This window comes from Mustela lutreola, chromosome 2 (genome assembly GCF_030435805.1).
Source record: "Mustela lutreola isolate mMusLut2 chromosome 2, mMusLut2.pri, whole genome shotgun sequence".
Classification (NCBI taxonomy): Eukaryota; Metazoa; Chordata; class Mammalia; order Carnivora; family Mustelidae; genus Mustela; species Mustela lutreola.
In genome coordinates this window covers 214067074-214091595 of record NC_081291.1, presented here as the reverse complement: position 1 = coordinate 214091595, position 24522 = coordinate 214067074, and the positions used below count along the sequence as shown (strand labels likewise).

At 39.6% G+C, this 24522-nt stretch overlaps 1 protein-coding gene across 9 annotated transcripts in view; it reads left to right on the top strand.

The window, feature by feature from the left end:
- Positions 1-24438, top strand: part of CRYZL1 (crystallin zeta like 1) — a 40828-nt gene extending 16390 nt beyond the window's left edge. For 4 of the 9 annotated variants that reach the window (XM_059164650.1, XM_059164642.1, XM_059164645.1 and 1 more), the window contains 9 exons: positions 1271-1315; positions 2941-3009; positions 13834-13967; positions 15600-15711; positions 18672-18770; positions 20124-20245; positions 21036-21141; positions 23247-23292; positions 23991-24438. In XM_059164650.1, coding sequence (XP_059020633.1) covers positions 1271-1315; positions 2941-3009; positions 13834-13967; positions 15600-15711; positions 18672-18770; positions 20124-20245; positions 21036-21141; positions 23247-23292; positions 23991-24090 — 833 coding nt within the window. In that variant the 3' untranslated portion in view covers positions 24091-24438. Of the gene's footprint in view, positions 1-1270; positions 1316-2940; positions 3010-13833; positions 13968-15599; positions 15712-18671; positions 18771-20123; positions 20246-21035; positions 21142-23242; positions 23293-23990 lie in introns of all 9 variants that reach the window. The other 5 variants (XM_059164647.1, XM_059164646.1, XM_059164644.1 and 2 more) reach the window with 5 other exon arrangements.
- Positions 24439-24522: the final 84 nt, after the last annotated feature.

Genomic DNA, 24522 nt, shown 5'->3' with positions numbered 1-24522 from the left:
TAAAACAGGATAATAAAAGCAGGTTAAGGTATGAATCTGGTTAAGTATGAATTGATGCCAGTAATAGAGAAGGGAAGGGGATCTGATTTGGAGGAAGATGGTGAGTTTAGATGTATACTTGTTGAGTTCAAGGTCCATGAGTGACATCTCACTGGAGAGGTCTGCTAAGCAGTTGATTGAGTTTAAGCTCAAAGGTAGAGAGTTCTTGCTAGAAATGTGTATATTTGAGAGTTGTCTGCATGTCATTTGTGTTGAAATCAGAGTTGATGAGCTCACTCAGGAAGAGAGGAGAAATGGAGGAGGCCAGTCTTTGGGGGACAGCTGAAAGGAGTGTGAAGGAAGCCAGTGGAAAAGGATCAGAGTGATCCCAGGAAGACCGGAATCAGTAACTAAAGGGAAAGGGAAGAACATAACATATCAGAATGCAAGAGTGCCGGGGGATGATGACACAGGAGGATCCAAAGAAAGCAAACCAAAAAGAGGGTTCAAAAGCAGGAATATCAAACTTAGAGTTGCTTGTGGAGTACCAAGAGATGAACTCTGGAACCATCCTGGCCATAGCCAGCCACAGAGGCCACGTCCAGATTCCTGGCTTCCATCTTCCTTCATCCCGTTACCGTAGTTCCATTGTCTGATAACTAGGAATAATAAAACCTACATCGTGGGTTACATGTGATGGAGATCACATGTGCTACTGCAAGTAGGCAGTCAACAATGTTTGGGTTTTTTCTTCCTTCTTGTTCTTATTTGAACAAAAATATTCTAAAGAATTGGCTGTTGGCAGAGGCTCTTTCTCTATGTGTGCAGAGAAAATGTAACCAAGAAATTGCTTGACACCAGTCTGAATATATTTCTGTAATCCCCCAATCAGAGTAATTCAGTGCATGACTCTTATCAGAAACTGCCATTGTATGTCTAAGGTTCTGTACCTAAAATAATGATTGGGCTCGCCACAGGAGGGGTGGAAAGTGGTATAATCATCATAAGAGCTGCGGAGTGGATTCTTTTCCTTTATTCCTTCATCCTTAGCTAAACGGACATCCTTCTCTGTGGTGTCAGCAGCCTCATGGCCCAGATTTTGTGGAGCATTGTGTGCAGAATCCAGATTTGAGGTGCCTTTACTATTGACCCTCAGAATGTTCTAGAAGTTCTTGGCCTTTTCTCTGAGTTAGTGAATTTTTTATAAACCCATGGATTTGTTGTAATCGTTTAGGAAGGTGGTATTTAAGGACCTCACAATACAAATTGTTAATTTTCTCCCCTCTTTAAGTTGGAAGCAAGGTGTCATTCTTTCAACCAGATGATGAAGTCGTTGGTGAGTTACGATTTATAATCCTGTTGCAAGTCCTCTGTTTACTGTCCTCTCTTCTTTTTCTAAGACAGCTATTCATGTTTATTGTGTGCTTTGTATAGAAGGATACACGTATCCTGATGTTTTAATTTGTTCACAAATACCCACTGATGAAGAAAATTGGGAGTTTAATCTCAATAGCAGAATATTTAAGACTTTCTAATATCTGACTATTGAACAATACTATAGATAGAAAAATGACCGTAGGTGTTACCATGGTTGGTGCAGCCCTTTCCTGACAGGACCCCAGTCTCTGACTAGACCACAGATTCTGGAAAACACAGTGGCAGGTCACCTGCTTGAAGACCGCTGACTGACTCGGCTGTGTGGCAGTTTCACTCTCCATTTGAAGCCTGTGTATCCCAGAGCTGCTTCCCCGCTACTCTCATAAAACCAAAAGTTCAGGGGCGCCTGGGTGGCTCAGTGGGTTAAAGCCTCTGCCTTTGGCTCAGGTCATGATCCCAGGGTCCTGGGATGGAGCCCCACATCAGGCTCTCTGCTCAGCGGGGAGCCTGCTTCTCCCCCACCCCCCGCCTGCTTCTCTGCCTCCTTGTGATCTCTGTCTGTCAAATAAATAAAATCTTTAAAAAAGAAAAAAAAAAAAGTTCACTGGAAACCCCTAGTTTATTGGTTATTTTAAAAATCCACCGTGAATACTATTCTGCAAATACATGTATTTATATGATTACATCCTAAACAGTCACACAAACATAAAATATGACCTTAGTTGTTGTCTTGAAAATTACCATTTCTGTATGGAAAATATTCATAGAAAGATACTCAGACTTAAAAAATATTTAACTTGATGGTATGCTTGAAGTTGTTAAGAACAGATTTATGGTAGGTTTTTACTAGCTTTTTGTAGTATTGCCTTTGACTCATGTATTTTATTTTTGAGAGTTTATTATTTCTGTCTTTTTTAAACTTTTTTATTCATCCTAGAAGTCAGTGACACTGTGTTACTCAAGACCAAAAATAAAATCAGACTGGCATAGAGGAAAATGGGATTTTATGGGAAGCATCTTATGGAACCATACTGTGGGAGGTAGCTGTGCATCAGAGACACTTTTATTTTATTTTATTTTTTAAGATTTTTATTTATTTGTCAGAGAGCACAAGCGGGGGGGGCAGCAGGCAGAGGGAGAAGCAGGCTCCCCGCTGAACAGGGAGCCCCATGTGGGACTTGATCCCAAGACCCTAGAATCATGGCTTGAGCTGAAGGCAGATGATTAACCGACTGAGCCACCCAAGCGTCCCACATCAGGGACAATTTTAACGAGGAATCCAGGTGCCCCAAAGACTCTGACTTGGCTCTGTACATCAGACGCCATGTTGACCAGCACTCAAGAGGTGACAGAAGAGGGAGAAAAAGAAAGAAAGATAGTATAGGCGATACAGCGTTCATGACATAATGAACAGTCTACTTCCATTCCATAGTTCTGAAGGCTCTCCCTTCCCCACACTAGTTATTACTAGAATCTTCCTAAAAACTCCAATGAACAAAATGTAGACTAATACTTAGTAGAATCTCATTAGGAATGAATTCATTATGGGATTGTTTCCCTTAAGTTTCTCCTGTTAATTTCCAGGAATTCTGCCCCTGGATTCTGAAGACCCTGGACTTTGTGAAGTTGTTAGAGTGCACGAGCATTACTTGGGTACGTGCCAGTCTTTGCAGCTCATGTAAGTCTTGCATCAGTGATGTCTGGGGTGTTTAGTAACGTTGCAATGTTTTTGCATCTTCCCTGGTAATAAATAACTTGGCTGGTCATGTGACTACTGCTAGCTTATATTTATTATCCATAAAATTCATATTCAGAGCAAATAGCGCATAGACCTTTAAGTTTCACTTACACTGCAGTGGTAAGAGGTTTGAAAAGTGGTTTCTTCCTTGGCTGTGAAATCATATCCCTGATCAGAATTTTTTTTTTTCATTGAAGGATGGTTGGCACACAATGATACATTCATTTTAGGTGGAGAATTATTTTTCTTTTTTTTTTTTACTCTTTATTCTTGGTTATCAGTTGAAACTAAAAATATATAAAATCTACATAGTATTTGTAGAGTCTGAGACAGGAAAGAATCAAGAACTCTTGTCTTTGGTTTCTTTTTTTTTTTTTTTTTTCCCTAAGATTATTGCCTTTGGTTTCTATTGCTAATATATTTTGACCAGTTGTTTAGTTTAACTGAAATAGTAATCTTTCCTATAGTAATTTTCTTCTTGAATATTTAAAATAAATATAAACACACACTCTTCAGGAAACCATAGGGAAAAGTTGCTGCATCTCCTTCGTAATCAGGGAAAGGCAATTTAAAACCACTTCAGGATACTGTTAAGCATGATTAACAAATTTTATAAGGTCTAACCATTCCAAATGTTGGCAAGGATGTGAAAAGCAATGGAATGTTTTATGCACCAGGAGTGTAAATTGATACAAATACTTTAGAAAACGGGGCACCTGGTTAGCTCAGTCAGTACAGCATCTGACTCTTGATCTCAGGGTTGTAAGTTCGAGCCCCACTTTGGGTGTAGAGATTACTTAAAAATAAGTAAATTTTAGGGACGCCTGGGTGGCTCAGTTGGTTAAGCCACTGCCTTCGGCTCAGGTCATGATCCCAGAGTCCTGGGATTGAGTCCCAAATCCAACTCCTTGCTCAGAAAGGAGCCTGCTTCTCTCTCTGCCTCTGCCTGCTTGTGCGTGCGCTCTCTCTCCCTGACAGATAAATAAATAAATAAATAAAATCTTTAAAAAAAAAAAAAAAGGTAAAATTTAAAAACTCTTAACAACAACGAAAAGAAGATAATTTAGCATTATCTAAATAAAGGTAATGGTGTATGTACCCTAGACCTATTAATTCTACTAGTAGTTTTGTATCTCCCAGAAACTCGATGTGGATCAGTAGATAAGCCCAAGAGTTCCTAATACCAAGGTTTAGAACAGTGGAATAAAAATGGAAACAGCCTGAATAGATGTTCTTCACCAGGAAAATGAACAACTAAAGATATTCCTAGATTGTAATTCAACTTGGCAGTGAAAATCAATAAACAGGCAGACATACGAATATGGATGAATCTCATAAACTGTTGAGTAAAGAGAGCAAGTTGCAGAATACAGTACGATACCGCATATTTCTGTAAAGTTCAAGAACATAGAAAATTAAGCATGTCTTATTTAGGAAATAAACAGGGATGAAAAGTCAGGTGTAGCCTTACCTATGTGGGCAGAAGAAGAGGATATGATCAGAGTGGATCCCTGGGACTGTGGTGGTACTTCTAATAAGCTGTTTCTTATGCTGGGATTTACATTATTCATTTCTTTCTTCCCTTTTTTTTTTTTTTTTGTTCTTCATTTCCTATCAATAGGTCAGCATGTGCTGTTTTGTATTCTTGAACTATTTCATTACTATTTTCCCTGAGTTATTCGTTAAGTAGTATAATCCCTAATCAGACCTTGTGGTGACAGAAATCCAAATTGGATTCTAGATTATTAAAAATAGTTAATTAATACATCTGTGTCCATACAGTAATTTGAACTAGACTAACAAATATGTGGCATTTTATTTCTAAAATTGCAGACTATAAATAGTCTATATTTAACTTAATGACTGTCTAATATTCCCAAATAATACTATATTATTTTATTAAAATTTAATTTCAGGGGCATCTAGCTGGCTCAGTTGGTAGAGCATACAACTCTTGATCTTGGAGTAATGAGTTCAAGCCCCCTACTGGGGATACAGTTTACTTAAAGTTAATTGCAGAAGGCATTTTTCTGGAAATCTGAGGCCCATTATAGTAAACCTAGAAATGGAGCCAAGTATGTGTCTTCCTTTGAATAATAAACCTCACTTTCAAATATGGTGCTGTCAAAGTCTCTGATCCATAGCTGTTTTGATATTATACAGTTTGAAAATTGAGGACCACGGCTGGCTTTTTTTTATAGGTAACTATACTAATTTTGACCCAGAATTTCCCTGAGCCTTATTTCACCGATTCTTTTGAGAACCTGGTAACTATGGAATCAAATGAAACCTCTCGTTTGGATTCCCAGGCATGAGTTTTGACCAATTCCCCTAAACTAAATTGTTACAGAAAGTTAACTCTTGAAAAGACAAACCAAAAAAGGCCCACTCTTTTTTTTTTTCTTTCTTTTTTTTTTTTTTTCAAGATTTGGCGTGATTTATACACATTTCCATCATGTCTTTACCAGTTGTTTTTTAATAATAGCTTCATTGAGATGTAATTTACATATCACAAAATTCACCTTTGTAAACCATACAATTCCATCATTTTTAGTATATTCACAAAGTTGATCAACCTTATCACTAATTTTAGAGCATTTCGTCACTCCAAGAGGGACCTCCATTCCCACCGGCAATTATTCTCCATTTTCCCTCCATAGTTCCTCAAAACCGTGAATATACTTTCTCTTTCTATTGATTTGCTCATTCTGGACATTTCATATACATTAATCTTGCAGTATGTGGTCTTTTGTAATTGTCTTAATTCACGTAGGTCAAGTTAATGCATAGTGTAACATCTATCTGTATTTCATTCCTTTCAGTGGTTGAGTAATACTCTATCGTACGAGCATACACATTTTGTTTATCCGTTCATCTATGATTAGATATCAAGGTTGTTTCCACTTTTTTTGGCCATTATGAATAATGCTGATCTGAACATTTGTGTACAAATTTTTGTGTGAATATATATTTTTATTTCTCTTGGGTATAAACCTAGGAATAGAATTATTAAGTCATGTAATAACTCTACATTTAACATTTTAAGAAACCAACAAACTGTTTTCAAAATGGCTCCAACATTTTACAGTTCAGCTAACAATGAATGAGGGTCCCAGTTGCTCCTCATCCTCACTACCACTTGTTATTTTCTGCCTTTTTAATTTTAAGCATTCTAGAAGTAATAACCTTTTGTGGTTTTGATTCTTATTTCCCTAATGACTAATGATGTTGAAAAATTTTCATACTCACTGGACATTTGTATATCTTCTTTGGAGAAATGTCTGTTCAGATCCTATGCCCAGTTTTTAAATTGGGGTTTTTTTTTAATTGGTGAATTGTAAGAGTTCCTTATATATTCTAGATAGAAGTTGCTTGTCAGGGGTGCCTAGTTGGCTCAGGGGGTTAAAGCCTCTGCCTTCAGCTCAGGTCATGATCCCAGGGTTCTGGGATCAAGCCCCACATCGGGCTCTCAGCTCAGCAGGGAGCCTGCTTCCCTGCCTACTTGTGTGTTCTCTCTCTCTGTCAAATAAATAAATAAAATAAATCTTTTTTTTTAAGATTTTATTTATTTATTTGACAGAGAGAGAGATCACAAGCAGACGACGAGGGGGCAGGCTCCCTACTAAGCAGAGAGCCCGATGTGGGGCTCCATCCCAGGACCCCGAGATCATGACCTGAGCCGAAGGCAGAGAGCCTTAACCCACTGAGCCACCGAGGTGCCCCTTATGGTGTCCTTTATTTTTTATTTTTTATTTTTTTAAAGATTTTTTATTTATTTATTTATCAGAGAGAGATAGGGGGAGAGAGCGAGCACAGACAGACAGAATGGCAGGCAGAGGCAGAGGGAGAAGCCGGCTCCCCGCCGAGCAAGAGCCCAACGTGGGACTCGATCCCAGGACGCTGGGATCATGACCTCAGCTGAAGGCAGCCGCTTAACCAACTGAGCCACCCAGTCGTCCCTGGTGTCCTTTAAAGCACAGTCTTTAAAATAATAGGTGGACTCCAGGTTATTCATATTTTCTTTTGCCTGTTGTGCTTTAGTATTTCTAAGAATCCATTGCCTAAGCTTAGTTTACAAATCTTTACACCTATGATTTCTTCTAAGAATTTTATAGATTTAACTGTTATATTTGCTTCTGTGATCTATTTTGAGTTAATTTTTATATATGGTATGAAATAAAGGCCCAACTTTGTTCTTTTTGTTGCATGTAAATATCTAGTGTCCCAGAACCATTTGTTGAAAAGACTTTTGCTTAAAAAAAAAAAAAAAGAAAAGACTCTTGCTACATCCACTGAATTGTCTTGACACTCTTGTTCAAAATCAATTGACCATAGATACATAGATTTATTTCTGGACTCATCCTATTCAGCTGATCTATGCATCTGTTCTTATGCCAGTCAAAATTGCCTTGATTACAGTAGCTCTGGAATAAGTTTTATTTTGGTCTTTTTAAAAATTTTAAATTCAATTATTAATATATGATCCATTATTAGATTCAGAGTAAGAGTTCAGTGATTCATCTGTCTTTTTTTTTTTTTTAGATTTTATTTATTTATTTGACAGATCACGAGTAGGCAGAGAGGCAGGCAGAGAGGAAGATGGGGAAGCAGGCTCCCTGCTGAACAGAGAGATCGATGCGGGGCTTGGTCCTAGGACCCTGAGATCATGATCTGAGCTGAAGACAAAGGCCTTAACCCACTGAGCCACCTAGGTGCCCCTCATCAGTCTTTAAAAATACCCAGTTCCCATTACATTACATGCCCTCCTTAGTGTCCATCACTAAGTTACCCTAGGCCCCTTCCCCTCCCTCCGAGCGACCCTCAATTTGTTTCCTGTGATTAAGAGTCTCTTATGGTTTGTCTCCCTCTCTGATTTCGTCTTGTTTTATTTTTCCCTCCCTTCTCACATGATCCTATTTTGTTTCTTAAGTTCCACATATGAGTGAAATCACATGATAATGGTCTTTCTCTGATTGACTTATTCGCTCAGCATAATATCCTCTAGTTCTATCCACGTCGTTGTAAATGACAAGATTTCACTTTTTGATGGCCAAGTAGTATTCTATTTTATATATATAAATAAGTTTTATATATATATATATATATATATATATATATATTATATATATCTTCCTTATCCATTCATCTGCCAATGGACTTTTTCCATAGTTTGACTATTGTGGACACTGCCGCTCTAAACATTGGGGCGCAGGTTCCCATTTGGATCACTACATTGGTATCTTTGGGGTATATACCTATAAAGAACTTATTAAACTCAACACCCAAAGAAATAGTTCATTGGGAGATGGGCAAAAGACATTTGTCTCCAAAGGAGACATACAAATGGCCAACAGACACATGAAAAAATGTTCAGCATCACTTGGTCTCAGGGAAATACAAATCAAAACCACAATGAGGGGTGCCTGGGTGGCTCAGTGGGTTAAGCCTCTGCCTTCGGCTCAGGTCATGATCCCAGGGTCCTGGGATTGAGGCCCACATTGGGCTCTCTGCTCGGTGGGGAGCCTGCTTCCTCCTCTCTCTCTCTTTGTGCCTCTCTGTGCCTACCTCTCTGTGCCTGCCTCTCTGACTACTTGTGATCTCTGTCTGTCAAATAAATAAATAAAAATCTTTAAAAAAAAAAAAAAAGCACAATGAGATACCATCTCACACCGATCAGAATGGCTAAAATTAACAAGTCAGGAAACGCGAGAATGTAGAGAAAGGGAAACCCTCTTACACTATTGGTGGGAATGCTAGCTGGTACAGCCACTCTGGAAAACAATATGGAGGTTCCTCAAAAAGTTGAAAATAGGGGCACCTGGGTGGCTCAGCTGGCTATGCGTCTGCCTTTAGCTCAGGTCATGATCTCAGTGTCCTGGGACTGAGCCCTGTATTGAGCTCAATGCTCAGCACGAAACCTGCTTCTCCCTCTCCCTGTTTCTCTTCCCCCTGCCATTTGTGCTCTCTTTCTCTCTCTCAAATAAATAAATAAAATCTTAAAAAAAAAAAAAGAATAGAGCTACCCTAAAACCTAGCAAAAAAAGACCCATTCTTTTAGGTGTTGCTGAATACCCAAGATTTATAGATGGGGCTAGAAGGAAAAAAGCAAATCGGTACATCAGTTTCCTAATTATAAAGGTTAAACTAAGTCAAACCACACAAATGATCTTTTATTTTCCTGCAAATCAGGAGGACTGTAGTCCAAAAGTCCATTAACATATATAAAGAAAATAATTCCAGATATTCCTTGAGAAAAAAAAAATACAGTACAATGTTTCTTTCAAAGAGGAACATTAAGAATGGCCACTTATTGGGGTGCCCCGGTAGCTCAGTGGGTTAAGCCTCTGCCTTCAGCTCAGGTCATGATCTCAGGGTCCTGGGATTGGGTTGTCCGCTCAGCAGGGAGCCTGCTTCCCACCCCCTACACCCCCAACCCAGCCTGCCTCTCTGCCTACTTGTATACTTGTGATCTCTGTCAAATAAATAAATAAAATCTTGTTTTAAAAAAAAAAAGACTAGGGCGCCTGGGTGGCTCAGTGGGTTAAAGCCTCTGCCTTTGGCTCAGATCATGATCCCTGGGTCCTGGGATCGAGCCCCCCGTCGGGCCCTCTGCTCCGCGGGAAGCCTGCTTCCTCCCCTCTCTCTCTCTGCCTGCCTCTCTGCCTACTTGTGATTCCTCTCTCTCTGTCAAATAAATAAAATCTTTAAAAAAAAAAAAAAGAATGGCCACTTATTGTGACGATTTGCCTATTGGCCTTTGGGCAAGACACTGGGCACAGTCAAACTAGGTAGCCTCTAAGCCCTGTTGCAGCCCCAACATTTCATAAAAGAGGAAATAATTTTAGTATGTTCCCTGAAGATTTGCAGAAGGAAATACTCAGTTTAGCACAACTATATTTTAGTTTCTGTTAATTCTTTAGTGATTTTTTTTTAATTTTTTTTTTTTTTAAGATTTTATTTATTTATTTGTCAGAGATAGAGCGCGAGCGAAAGCGAGCACAGGCAGACAGAGTGGAAGGCAGAGTCAGAGGGAGAAGCAGGCTCCCCGTGGAGCAAGGAGCCCGATGTGGGACTCGATCCCAGGACGCTGGGATCATGACCTGAGCCGAAGGCAGCTGCTTAACCAACTGAGCCACCCAGGCGTCCCTTTAGTGATTTTTTTAAATGAAAGTTGGGCACTCAGTCACCTTCAGATAAGTTTGTTCTTTTACCAAACCAAAGAATTAGGCTCCAGACAACTTCCCCAAAAAGGTCTTATTAATCCTGCTGCAGTATATTAAAGATAAAGTTAAGAAGTTGAATAAATTATCTAGTTCTTTTGTGCTTTCAGTTCTTAAGCCATTTAGGTCAAACATAAAAGTAACTTTTTTCATTCAAAATTTCATACATTTTCAGCATTATTTTTTTGAACTTAAGGAAGAATGAATTGAAATTATAGTTCTTGGGTTTGATATGCTGTTGTTATGATCCCTGCCTGGCTCTTTTATTTATACTTCTAGTTTTTTACAACGTAATAAACACTTGTGGTCCACCTAACACAAAAGCAGCGATCTCAGCATTAAACCACATTAAACCGGGACGTCTGGGTGGCTCAGTTGCTTAAGCGGCTGCCTTTAGCTCAGATCATGATCCCAGGGTCCTGGGATTGAGTCCCACATCAGGCTCCTTGCTCGGCAGGGAGCCTGCTTCTCCCTCTGCCTCTGCCTGTGCTCACTCATTCTCTCTCTTTCTGTGTCTGACAAATAAATAAATAAAATCTTAAAAAAAAAAAAACACATGTTATCTTGCTATGTTAGAGGCTTTGCTCTCTGAATGTAGTTTTATGACTGTTACCTTTTTTAAAGGACTACATGTTCAGTTCTTTGTTTCTGGGTTTTTTTTTTTTCTTTTTTTAAGATTTATTTATTTATTTTGGGAGGTGGGGCAGAGGGAAGGAGAAAATCCTGAAGCAGACTCTGCTGAGCATGGAGCCTGATGCAAGGCTTGAGCTCAGGACCCCAAGATCACCACATGGGCCCAAAGCAAGAGCTGACCGCTTCACCGACTGCTGCCCAGGCGCCCGTACACGTTTGATTTCTTAATGAATACATAGGCAGTCTCATTTCTTAAAATGGAAGATGTTCCCCGCAAACTATAAATAAACTGTAGGTACCTTGAGTGTGCACAGCTAGAATTGATGTGCTTTCGAGTCAGCATTCACATTTATTAGCTGTGTGACGCCAGACAGATTAATTACCCTGAGCCACATTTTATAATCAAGAAAATTGGGAGAATAGGTGTCTTAAAGAGTTTGATAAAGAATAATTACCATGTGTGAGTGGTATCCCCTGGTGCTCTATCTTCATGCCTTGCTTGTGTGAACACTTTCAGCATATACGCGTGGGTGCTCTCTCCCCGCTAGATGGCACTAGTTAGTTGATGTGTGCGGTGCTGATGGTCCTGGGCTGCTGTCTCCGCTTCAGCGGGAAAATACTTGAAAGCTGGCCAGGACTACAAAAGTGTTATAAAGTTGGTTTTAGGTAAAATGAGAAAGGATGGCTTTTACTGTGAAAATAATCACATTGGGTGTACAGAATAAAAACGTAAAAATTAAAGAATTAAATGTATTTAGGAATAGCTTAGGGCGCCTGGGTGGCTCAGTGGGTTAATAACTGCCTTCGGCTCAGGTCAGGATCCCAGGGTCTGGAGATCGAGCCCCGGATCGGGCTCTCTGCTCAGAGGGAAGCCTGCTTCCCCTCCTCTCTCTCTCTCTCTGCCCGCCTCTCTGCCTACTTGTGATCTCTGTCATAAATAAATAAAATCTTAAAAAAAAAAAAAAAAGGAATAGCTTAATGGTCAGATCATATAGAGAGCTCTTAAGTTATATTAGGAGTTTACATTTTGTTTCAAGTGCAGTGGAAAGCCATGGATGAGCCAACATCAAGGGTCAGACAATCCACTGAGACACCAGGCGCCCCGCCACTGAACTTTAAACAGAGAAGGGTTAGCATGTTGTGTATGTTGTTAAAGATAATTATGGGGGCACCTGGGTGACTCAGTTGATTAAGCATGCAACTCTTTTTTTTTTTTTTAAGATTTTATTTATTTGACAGTGAGAGACAGAGAGGGAACACAAGCAGGGGGAGAGGGAGAAGCAGGCCACCCAGGCACCCCAAGCGTGTGACTCTTAATCTCAACTCAGGTCTTCATGTCAGGGTGTTAAGTTCAAGCCCTTCATTGGGCTCCATACTGACCATGGTCATTTTGACTCTTCTGTTTTCCAAAAAACACCATTAGGGAGATTGAAAAGAGAAGACATAAAGTTGAAAATAATATTTATAACACATAAACAAGTAGTTCATCTAGAATATATTTTTAAATTCCTATAACTCAATCAGAAAAAGACAACATAACAGAAAAATTGATAAAACAGTTGGTCATTTCACAAAAGGAATTCCAGGTGGCCAGCAAACACAGAAAGGTGCCCAGTGTTAGCTGTCGTGAGGGAAAAGCAAGTTAAAATCACAATAAGAAACCATTACACACCCAAATGATTGGTAAGAATGTGTAATCGTGCCAAGGGATGTTCAGAGTAACGGGAGCGCTGTTACACAGCTATGGGAGAATGAATTCAGACCGCCACTTCCAGAGGATGTGATCAAGTCGAAGGTTGTATATATGCGACCTGGGATTTCCATTCACTTGTACTATCCTAGAGAAAACCCATGTGACAGCATAACATCATCGTTTATAGGAGAGCATTCTTAGCAGCACTGTTTATAGCTGACACAAACTGAAAACACACATCCTCCTTGAACGGGGGGCACGCATCACCAAATGAAAGTGTTCTCACATCATGGAATGCCACAAAACACCAGAAAAGGGGGTGCCTGGGTGGCTCAGTTGGGTAAGCGACTGCCTTTGGCTCAGGTCATGATCCTGGAGTCTGGTTCTTCCTTTCACCCTCCCCCTTCTCATGCTCTCTCGCTCAAATAAATAAATAAAATCTTAAATAAAACACACACCAGAAAAAGGAAAGCACTATAGCCACATTTACAAAAGTGGGTGTGTCTTCAGTGTTGAGGCAAAAAAGCACGATAGGAAAGAGTGCCTGTGCTATGATTCCATTTAGTTAAAGTTCCAAAACGGTCAAACTCCGTTACTTTTTTTTTTTTTAAGATTTTATTTATGTACTTGAGGGAGAAAAAGAGATCACAAGTAGGCAGACAGGCAGATGGAACAGGGGTGGGGGAGCAGTGGGGAGCCCAGTGCAGGGCTCGATCCCAGGACCCTGAGATCACGACCTGAACTGAAGGCAGAGGCTTAGCCCACCCATGCGCTGGTTAGGAAGGCATCCATGGGTCCTAAAGGATGGTGGTGAACAAGAACTGAAGTCAGCGTGTTGGCGACCTCTGGTGGCAGAGATGGGGCTGTGTGCTCTCTTGACCGGGATTGGGATTACTTGTATATTTGCTTTGTGTGTATCCACCCATCTGTACTGATGTTCCCTGTACTTTTCCGCATGTGTTTCATTTCACAGTATAATGTTTAAAAATACACACACACCGGCTCCTATGCTGAGGATGCCTTATGTGTGGGTGAGAATGGAACTAGGGAAACCAAAATGTAGGCAAAAGGTAGCAGGTGTAGTAGCTTGGACCAGGGCCACCGAGGGAGGGGAGATGGCCAGAGAGACAGATCCAGGAGGCAGGACTAAGAGCACGTGCTAATGGGGCGCTTCCTCTCGTTCTTTGCGACAGTTCACAAACCAGAAAAAGTTACATGGACAGAAGCCGCTGGAACCATTCGGGATGGAGTACGAGCCTATACAGCTCTGCATTATCTGTCTCATCTCTCTCCTGGAAAATCAGTCCTGATCATGGATGGAGCAAGTGTAGGTGCTAATAGTTCTGCTAAGAAACAGATCAGAATCCACTAAACTTAGGAAATAGGCCACCCATTTGCTAATGTAATTCTTTTTTTTTTTTTTTTTTTTTTATTTATTTATCAGAGAGAGAGAGGAGCGAGAGCGAGCACAGGCAGACAGAGTGGCAGGTAGAGGCAGAGGGAGAAGCAGGCTCCCTGCCAAGCAAGGAGCCCGATGTGGGACTCGATCCTAGGATGCTGGGATCTGACCTGGGCTGAAGGCAGCTGCTTAACCAACTGAGCCACCCAGGCGTCCCGCTAATGTAATTCTTTACCGATAGCTTGTGCACTGCCCATTTTGTTAAAACAGGCAGCCTTTATTAACAGCAGATAAGACTTCACTGTGTTCCGTTTCTTACTACTTTGAATCTGCTAGTACACTAAAGAAGCAAACAAACCATGTTTTTCTGCCTGTTCCACGAAGCCTGAAGTAGCTCATGAAACCTTTGAAGTCATACCCCAAAACTCCCAACCAGTTTTGTGTTTCCCTCACACCGACACTTAACGTTGGTTAGATGTTGCATTTATAGACAAGTCACGTAGGATAAAAAAATGTGCTACTGTCAACACATTACACGTATCAGCAAAAAAATTTATTCAAGACCCTAGAAATAACATAAAAATAGATGACAGTCTAAAAATGTTAGAAAACTTGCGGTCCGTTTTTGTAGTTTCATTATCTGTCTGGCTGATGATGAAATGCTTTTACCCCCTGCTTTTCTGTGCAAAAAAAGGCAGAAGCGTCTTTGACATTGGCTCCAGCCTGATGTCCAGCATCAGGATAGTAGTGTTTTCCTGAACTTACCATCAGGTCAGCAAAAGGATGGAGCTATTGAAAGTGTTTTGACCTTTTTTTTTTTTTCTTAATGTTTTTATTTTTTATTTTTTATTTTTAGAGATTTTATTTATTTATTTATTTAACAGACAGAGATCACAAGTAGGCAGAGAGGCAGGCAGGGGCACGGGGGTGTGGGGGGGGAAGCAGGCTCCCCGCTGAGCAGAGAGCCCAATGCAGGGCTCAATCCCAGGACCCTAGGATCATGACCTGAGCTGAAGGCAGAGGCTTTAACCCACTGAGCCACCCGGGCACCCCGAGTGCTTTGATCTTTAAAGAAAGATAGCTGGGCGCCTGGGTGGCTCAGTTGGTTGGACGACTGCCTTTAGCTCAGGTCATGATCCTGGAGTCCCGGGATCGAGTCCCACATCGGGCTCCCAGCTCCATGGGGAGTCTGCTTCTCTCTCTGACCTTCTCCTCGCTCATGCTCTCTCTCACTGTCTCTCTCTCAAATAAATAAATAAAATCTTAAAAAAAATAAAATAAAATAAAGAGAGATAGCTGAGGCCAAGTTTCTGAGCACAGCCTTTACCTCGAAACTCTGTGCAGCAGTGGGACCGAGTGAGAGCATGTGGCACACACACCTTTTCTGCCATCCTCCTGAAGAAGAAAGTCAGTCAGATGTCCAACCTTGTCCATATTTTTTTTCCTCTTCTATCAGATAATATTGTAACTATTACACTTTATTAAATAGCTTCTAAAGCAAGTTAGATACAGCCTCTGCCTTAACATCTATAAACCCATTGGGTATTTTTGTCTCCACAGGCCCTTGGTATGATAGCTATTCAGTTAGCGCACCACAGAGGAGCCAAAGTGATTTCAACAGCAGGTAGCCTCGAAGACAAGCAGTGCCTCGAAAGACTTAGGCCTTCTCTAGGTGGGTAATCCTACTCAACACAGACTTGACAAGAGAAATTTTTATGAGGTATCACTGTAAAGACTGTCCTCGTAAAACAAAGTACTCCCAAATGAAAGTCACTATTAAAATGCACTTAGTCTCCATGCTAAGTCCAGGTTTACCTGAGTGATAGTTTTAATTTTCATTCTTTTTAAACCTACATCTCTCAATGTTTTTCTTCTTTTTCGCCCTATTGTTACCAACGTACCCAAGTCTGAATTAGCTGAACTTGGACAAAGTTTAGCAACACCTGATCCCTTTTTGGTTTTATTCGTAAATCAAGATATGTTTCCGTCACTCTGTAGGTTTCTCACCCTCTTTTACTAAAAGTTATCTGTTTTCTAAAGTTATCTGTTTTCTGTGATATGCTGGGAAGGAAGATGATCCACTTAAACAGAAAACGCGGGTCAGGTATAGTTTATGGTGAGGAGGATATGGTGGAGACTAGGGAGCTCTTGAAGAGATTGAAACTAAGGACTGAAATGTGAGACCTGGAACTATAAAAATCCTAGAAAAGAGGACAGGCAGTAATTTCCCCAACATTGGACATAGCAACTTTTTCCCTAACTGTGTCTCCTGAGGCGAGGGAAATAAAAGCAAAAATAAGGAGGTTCTTCAAAAAGTTGAAAATGGAACTATCCTATGAGTAATCATACTACTAGGTATTTACCCCCAAAATATAAAACAGTAATTCAAAGGGGTACATGCACCCCTTTTTAAATTGTAGCATTAATGGGCGCCTGGATGGCTCAGTGGGTTAAGCCGCTGCCTTCGGCTCGGGTCATGATCTCAGGGTCCTGGGATCGAGTCCCGCATCGGGCTCTCTGCTCAGCAGGGAGCCTGCTTCCCTCTCTCTCTCTCTCTCTCTCTCTGCCTGCCTCTCCATCTACTTGTGATTTCTCTCTGTCAAATAAATAAATAAATAAATCTTTTTAAAAAATTAAAAAAATAAATTGTAGCATTAATATTTACAATAACCAAGTGACAGAAGGAGCCCAAATGTTCATTGACTGATGAATGGATAAAGAAGATGTGGTATATACATATACAATGGAATATTATTCAACTATAAAAAAGAATGAAATCTTGGCCATTTGCAACAACACGAATGGAGCTAGACAGTATAAGGCTAAGCAAAATGAGCTAATCAGGGAAAGAAATACATGATTTCACTCATGTCGAATTTAAGAAACAAAAACGCACAAAGAAAAAAAAAGACAAACCAAGAAACAGACTCTTAACTGTAGAGAACAAACTGATGGTCACCAGTGGGGAGGTGGGTAGGGAGATGGGGGAAGCAGGTGGTGGGGGTTGAGAAGACATTTACCTTGATGAGCCCTGAGTGAGGTATGGAACCCCTGAGTCACTGTATCACACACTTGAAACTAACAGAAAAGTATGTTCACTATACTGGAATTTTTTTTTTTTTTTTTTAATAAAAAACGGCTCAACAAAAAATAAATAGATTGTGGGACGCGTGGGTGGCTCAGTTGGTTAAGCGGCTGCCTTCGGCTCAGGTCATGATCCCAGCGTCCTGGGATCGAGTCCCACATCGGGCTCCTTGCTCGGCAGGGAGCCTGCTTCTCCCTCTGCCTCTGCCTGCCATTCTGTCTGCCTGTGCTCCCTCGCTCTCCCTCTCCCTCTCTCTCTGACAAATAAATAAAATTTAAAAAAATAAAAAATAAATAGATTGATATATATATATTGAAAGAAATGACCAAGAAGGGGAGAAAGCGGAATGGAGAAACTAACAGATGAGGAGAGGAGGCCCAGCCAGATTGGGGGGGGCAGGAAGGAGCATCAGGTTCATTGAGTGTCAGCGGGAATGATCTCCCCCGAAGTCCTCGGCAACCTTGTGTCAGCGAACCAGGGAGCAGCATCTAGAGGGTTTACCCAGCTTGTCCAAGGAGCCACGACGCCACTGGAGTGGGATTTGAACCCAGGCCTGTCCAACATGAAAGCCCGTGTTACTCCAAGACTTGGAAGAAAGGTTAAGGCAGGGGCTGGAGAAAGAAGAAAAAAAGGAAGAGACTGGAGATGGAATGAAGTGGTGGAAGAAAGCACTGAGCAGAGTTTTTGAAGGGAGAGGTTTCTTACTGGTTAACCCTGTCCTCCCCAGGCGCTTCAGTCCCCTTTCCCTGGCGGCCTCCTCACTCCCGCCCCGCCTCCCGCCCCGCCCCCCGCCCCGCCCCCCACATCTTTTGGGGGCGCCAGTCGGAACCCCGCTGACAGGATTTCTTTTACATGAAGGTGCTAAAAACTCCTGAAATAAATTATAAACATGTGTCTTCATTTGCCAGTTCAAATGCTAAGATTTTCATTGTATTTTTTCATTGCATTGGCTTGTTCTATTGAGATAATACTCTTAAAAATAGTTTGGTTTTCACTAACTGCTCAAAGTAATCATGTTTTTTTTCCTTAACCTTCAAGGTTTTTCTTCATTTTGGGGGAGCAAATGGGAAAGGGAGCAGGGGAATTTCTATGACTGAAAAAGGTTAAAACAGCCTCTAATAGAGAGGTACCATATCACACCAATACATTTTTTACATTTTAGCTTTAAACTCTCTTAACTCTAAACATACTTGAGAAATTGCTTAATCTCTTAGTTTATGCCTTAATATGTATGTATCTCTGTGGTTTATAGATTCCCTGTTCTGACTATATATCTTTTAGTGATAGGGAACAGTGCTCTTTTTTTCAGTAGGCCAGCCTTGGAACGCCGCATCCACAAAATGTTTAGTATTTTTATCTGATTGAATATACCAGTCCCTGCCTTTAAATTGATCCTTACCACTATTGGGTAAGAAGAGAAAAAGTAAAATTTGGATCCAGTAACTGAACCACTCCATACAGATATTTATTTGCTTTTCTTTTTCTCGGATGATTGGTGTTGGTCACATAGAGAACAGTACAATTGCCTGACTTCCTGTCCTTTACAGCCCGAGTCATCGATGTATCTAATGGAAAAGCCCACGTTGCTGAAAGCTGTTTAGAAGAAACAGGTGGCCTGGGAGTTGATATTATCCTAGATGCTGGAGGTGGGTACGTTACTAGATCAGTAGTCTGTGTCGTTTTTGTCGTGTGATGGGTGCATTTCACAAATCAAATAAAATATATATAAATAAAGCCAGATAAGGATTATTAACATATTTTGTTAAATCGATGTCATGTTTTGTTTTTAACTTTTCTAGTTAAACTAGAGCTTCTTGAATCCTCCTGTAAACACGGTCTAGAAGAGAGAGTATGCTTACTTTAAAATACAGGCACTGGAGTTTATAAGAGTTTTGACAAATATGAACAAACATCTTCTCATTGGTTGCCAGACGATACATACTACTGTAGCTCTCGGCCAGACGCGGAGTTCTGCTGTGTCTGGCTGCCCTCTGTTGGGTGGCTGACTTCTGCAATCTCTATTTGGAAAAAGCACAGAATTTTGTTCCATTTTTACCTCCCTGAACCTTTTGTTATTTAAACAGTATCTATTTAACACCTAATCTGTACACACCTAGGTAGTGCCATTGCGTGGAAAGCTTGCAAAGAGATTCTCTTCATGCTTTGTTAAGATTTGTGTTCTGTGATGGGAGTCAGAAATGCAGCTATGACCATCTTAATGTTTTTCTTTTTAACCAGTATTTTCAGGACTTGAAATTAACTCAGAGAAGCACTTCTCGGCCTTTTGGCTAAGATCAGCTGTGAATATTAACACAGAAAACTCTTTCAGTGGAAGTGAACGTGTACTTTCATTTTTCAATTTTGCCAGATTACTTTTCAAATATACATTTCTTTCTTTTTTTTTTTTTTTAAGATTTTTACTTATTTAATTGACAGACAGAGACAGAGATCACAAGTAGGCAGAGAGGCAGAGGCAGGCTCCCCACTGAGCAGAGAATCCAATGCAGGGCTCCATCCAGGACCCTGGGATCATAACCTAAGCCAAAGGCAGAGGCTTTAGCCCACAGAGCCACCCAGGCGCCCCTCAGATATACATTTCAATAATTATGTCAGTGTATGACTTTCTTAAATCTATGAGTTCCTTAAGCAGAAGTCAGATTTTCCCAAAGAATTAAGCTATCAATGTTACGATTAAAGCTACCAGTCTTAGTTATGTGTTGTATTACCTTGCCTGGTTTTCAAATGAAAATAAACTTTTTGTCATTTATTATTTCACTTATAATTGATTCTAGAGTAAATTTTATGACCAGTTTTAAAGCAAAAAGTATGTTTTAAGGTATCTGAATACATTGTGTGTTATTTTTTTCTAAGAAAAATTCTTCCTTGTTCCTACATTAAAAAGTAAAAAGGACTAGTTTGAAGAATTAATGTTTGCCAGATTACTATAAAATATATTTCTTGTCTCTCTCTCTCTTTTTTTAAAACTATTCCCTTGTAAGTGAGATTATATAGTAAAGATGATGAACCAGCTGTAAAATTACAACTACTACCACATAAACATGACATCATCACACTTCTTGGTGTTGGAGGCCATTGGGTAACAACAGAAGAAAACCTGCAGGTATTATCAGAAACAATAAAGCATTACTATTACATTGAAAGGTTATAATTAACAAAGAATAATGCCTAAGTCTCTTGAGGCAAGATGTGAAGAAATTATAAATTCTGAATTATACCTGTTTCTAAAGAAATGTAACTTTCTTTTTTACTTTAGATACATGTTGGCCAAAATATAGAAGTAGTGCCTACTAGAGGAGTTCATTCAGCTTTTATTTAGTGGTTTGGAAGAAGTGACTTCTGAATTTTTTAGTAGTATTTCCGTTAAGGTTTATTTTTTTTAGTAACAAACATTGTTGACACATACTTAGCAAAATATTTCTATATAAAATTATGATAATTCCCCATTCACATTGGAATTTACTACAAACGTGTATATACACATTGTCTCCCGAAGTTACATTTCTCAACAGTATTCAAATTTTATCATGGTTGATATGCCAATACCATAATCCTCGTATATCAACCTTCACTAATTTTCTAACATCCTCATGATGACAACTGATAAGTAACAGCCAGCAATCTCATTCTTACACACACGCACACACTCGTGCACACACATACACACGCGAGCACACAGCACACACTCCTGCACACACTTACTGTTTCATCATTTTGGACAATGAATTAGAAAAGAAAATGTTACAGTTTACATATTGTTATTAAAGTTTATATAGTATTTATTTGTGATTTGGGTATTTAATCTGCATAGAAGTTTTTCTGGCTCAACATACTTATCTCTGTCTGCTATTAAGCTCACAATTGTTGATCAGTCTTTGTGCTTTCTGTCCAAGTTGGATCCTCCGGATAGCCATTGCCTTTTCCTCAAGGGAGCAACGGTGGCTTTCCTTAATGATGAAGTTTGGAATTTGTCAAATGTGCAACAGGGAAAATATCTTTATATCCTTTTTATCTACTGACTTGCGTTTCTGGCTTGAAATCTACCATAAACTCTCATTAAGTTCTTCAGAAATGGTAATTGATAGTAATAACAGCTAACTTTCATTGAGTATGCCAAACGGTGTTTCAGGTGCTTTGTAAGTATTAATATATTTAAGCATTAAAAAACAGCCCTGTGAGGTGTCAGTACTATCATTATGCCTGTCTCACAGGTAAAGAAACTGAAGCATAGGAAAGTCACTGCATGTTCCAGGATGCAGCTAAAACGTGATGGGACAGGAATCACCCAGGCAGTCTTGCTGGTTTGTGAATGGTAGATAAACTACAGGATACATGTAAAATTCTGTTTCATTTTCAACTTGGCATTTCGGAAACTACACATCCCCTTGAAAGGCTCTAATCTGTGCTCTGATGGTGCTGTTATGTAAGACGTTTCAGAATGCTTATCTGCACTAAAGAGTTTGTGGGATGTTTTAAGATGAACAGTGCTGGGAAATCTTCATCAAATGAAGACGGTTTTGATTTTTTTTTTTTAATGGAATTCATTCCGAGAAAAATCTGGCAAATGAAGCCAAACCATTCCAGTTTTGGTGAAAGTAATGAAATCTTGTCTGGAGAATGTAAAAGCATTCCAAAAGAATGGTCCAAACCTCTTTAGAATTTAAGAGAAACTCTGGGTCAAACTTATGAAGACTTTTTTTTCTAAGATAACTGTTTTAAAGGCATTTGCACCTGCTAAAAATTGTAATACATTGGATAAAACATAAATTCTTATTATTTAATAGAGTATATCTGTATGAAGAAAGAAACTTGTAAGTCTTAAGTTTGTCTCCACTGAATATCATACTTTGCTTTCGTTAAATGTATGTAGTTTATATACACGTGATACTTATTAAGGCCCACCTTCTCTAAGAGCAGTGATGGAATTAATTCAGAGCTTTCAAATAGGAGTATTTCAGCACTATCCTGCATACATTGAGTTGTAAAAAATACATTTCAGAACCAGAACATCCCCTTAATGTACTGAATCTGTGATTTGAAAGTATTTCTGAATAAATATTTTTCTTTAAATTTGGAAAATAGACTTAATTTTTAACTTCCTAGAAGAATTCATTAGATTTCAATTCTAAGCAACTTAATTGTCCACTAACGTAATTATCAAGAATCTCATAGGATAACAGCATGTGTTAAGAGTACCACTAGATACAGTGCATTTTGGATCTTACATGTCAGGAGCCAGGCTAGCTCCTTTGCCTACATTATTTAATTCCCTCCGTACAAACACACTCTTAGAGTTTCTGCTGGCATTTTCACTTAACAAGAGTAGAAAGAGAATTTGCAATACGGGGAGAATTCTTTAGGTCCTCTTTAAGAAAATCTTTAAAATGGCTGATGATCAGACTTTCTAATTATATTTTCTAAAGACTTGAATTCTCAAGTCCCAAATCAGACTCTAGTCCTCACTGGTGCTAAACCCCCCGATCAGTTCCCGTGTGAGCCAGTTGCTTCTTGTGATTTAACAGCCTTCCTTCCAACAGTGTGATAGATGCCATATGTCATTCTCTACTACCAGCAATTTCACACTCAATCCTAAAACTGTCATCGCAATTAAACAACTCAATTTTTTTTTCTTAATTTTACACTTACTTTTTGAGTCTTGTAGTGACAAACTACAGTTTGTTAACTTTTCTGCACACAAATTTTGAGCCACTGAGCAGTCTGTTTAGTAAGTAAACGTGCATCTAAGAGATATGAGTGCTAACATTGTTTCTAACTAGAAACACCATACATAGTGCTAACAGGAAAACCTACCCGTCTGGGTTAACACTAGTGGTTACCTAGTACAAGGCATGAGGCTCGCTGCTTCTGCCACTTGTCCTAACTTAGAACTGTAGGCTCTATTTAATGTTTCCACTTCTCTCACATCAGTTCCCCATTTCCCTGTTTTCAAGGTAAACTTTGCAGCTTACAGAATTTCTGCAAATTAAATTCTCCGTTTCTGAGAGCGCTGAACTTAAAATAGGTGACCTGCGTAACATCTTATTGACTGGGTTTGTTCAATCCTCTCTCTGTTACATTGCCACCTTAACAATCTTTCCAGCTACGTATCTTAAAAGATGTGATGGAGAAGTTATCAAGCGGAGTTTTTAGGTACGCATAGTAACCAAATCATTGTTTGTTTTTTCTATGCTCCAGGTAAGGCAAGCGTTTCCACTTGTTTCAGTTTCCACAGCATACCTCTTGCCTCCATATTTATTTTGTTTGGATAAGTAGCTGCTCTTTAATTATTTCTCAAAGTGTTCCTGGGATACATCAGTAAGCATTCGCGAAGATAGAAGTGGCTCATTGGTTCTCCTTATACTTTCCGTACCACACCACACAACCTTTGCTTTTCTCATCACCGTTACCGGAGTAATGTGAAATGACCCATAGCTTGAGAAGAGGGAAAATACAGTTTTGTTTATTTTTATTTGGATCTGGGAGTAGATAAAGGAGGCATTTTTCCACATCAGAACTTACCCAGTTTTAACAGTGGAAATACTAACGGACAAGTTTACTTAAATGGACAAGATTATTTAAAATAATAGAATTGGGGCGCCCAGGTGGCTCTGTCGGTCGGGCATCTGACTTCAGCTCAGGTCATGATCTCCAGGTCCTGGGATAGAACCCCAGGCTCGCTCTCACTCCCTTTGCCCTTCCCACTGCTCCTGCACTCTCTCTCTCACATAAATTTTTTAAAAATCTTAAAAAAATAATAGAATTGAACTACAGCAAGTGTCAACTCTCATCCTGTTGTTTTACTCATCTTTCCCTTGACCTAACTGTATAATAATTTCATTCTTTCCCAGGCCTCAGTTGGATGAACCCATTCCACTGTATGAGGCGAAAGTTACCATGGAAGTTGTTCAGAAAAATCAAGCAAGAAAAAAGCAAGTTGTTCAATTTTAATTTTGTTCTTTCTCAGCCCTCAGTTGGATAAACCCCCTCCAGTACTTGAAGCCAGAGTTTCCTTGGGAATTGCTCAGAAAAGTCAAGGAAGATAAAATCAGATTGTTCAGTTTTCCTTCTGTGAGTCAAGACGCTCAAAGTTATTTAAGGTTTTTGAAAAGTGTTTGGAAAAATTATTGTACGAATGGTCAAGACCGTTCCGTTAATTAATGTCTAAAGGGAATATGCTGAAATTCTTTTGTGCTTGTTTTGATACATTTTCCTCTGTTATAAAATTCTTTCCATGAAGAAAATTGCTTTCAGGAAAAACTATGCTACTCTATTGATAAAGTTGTTAGTCTTCTGGTATGTCAAAATAACGTTATTACTGTTGTACCAACTCCGTTCTCAATACCTTCCTTCCTTAAGGAGCCTTTGCTGTCGTAATTGAAT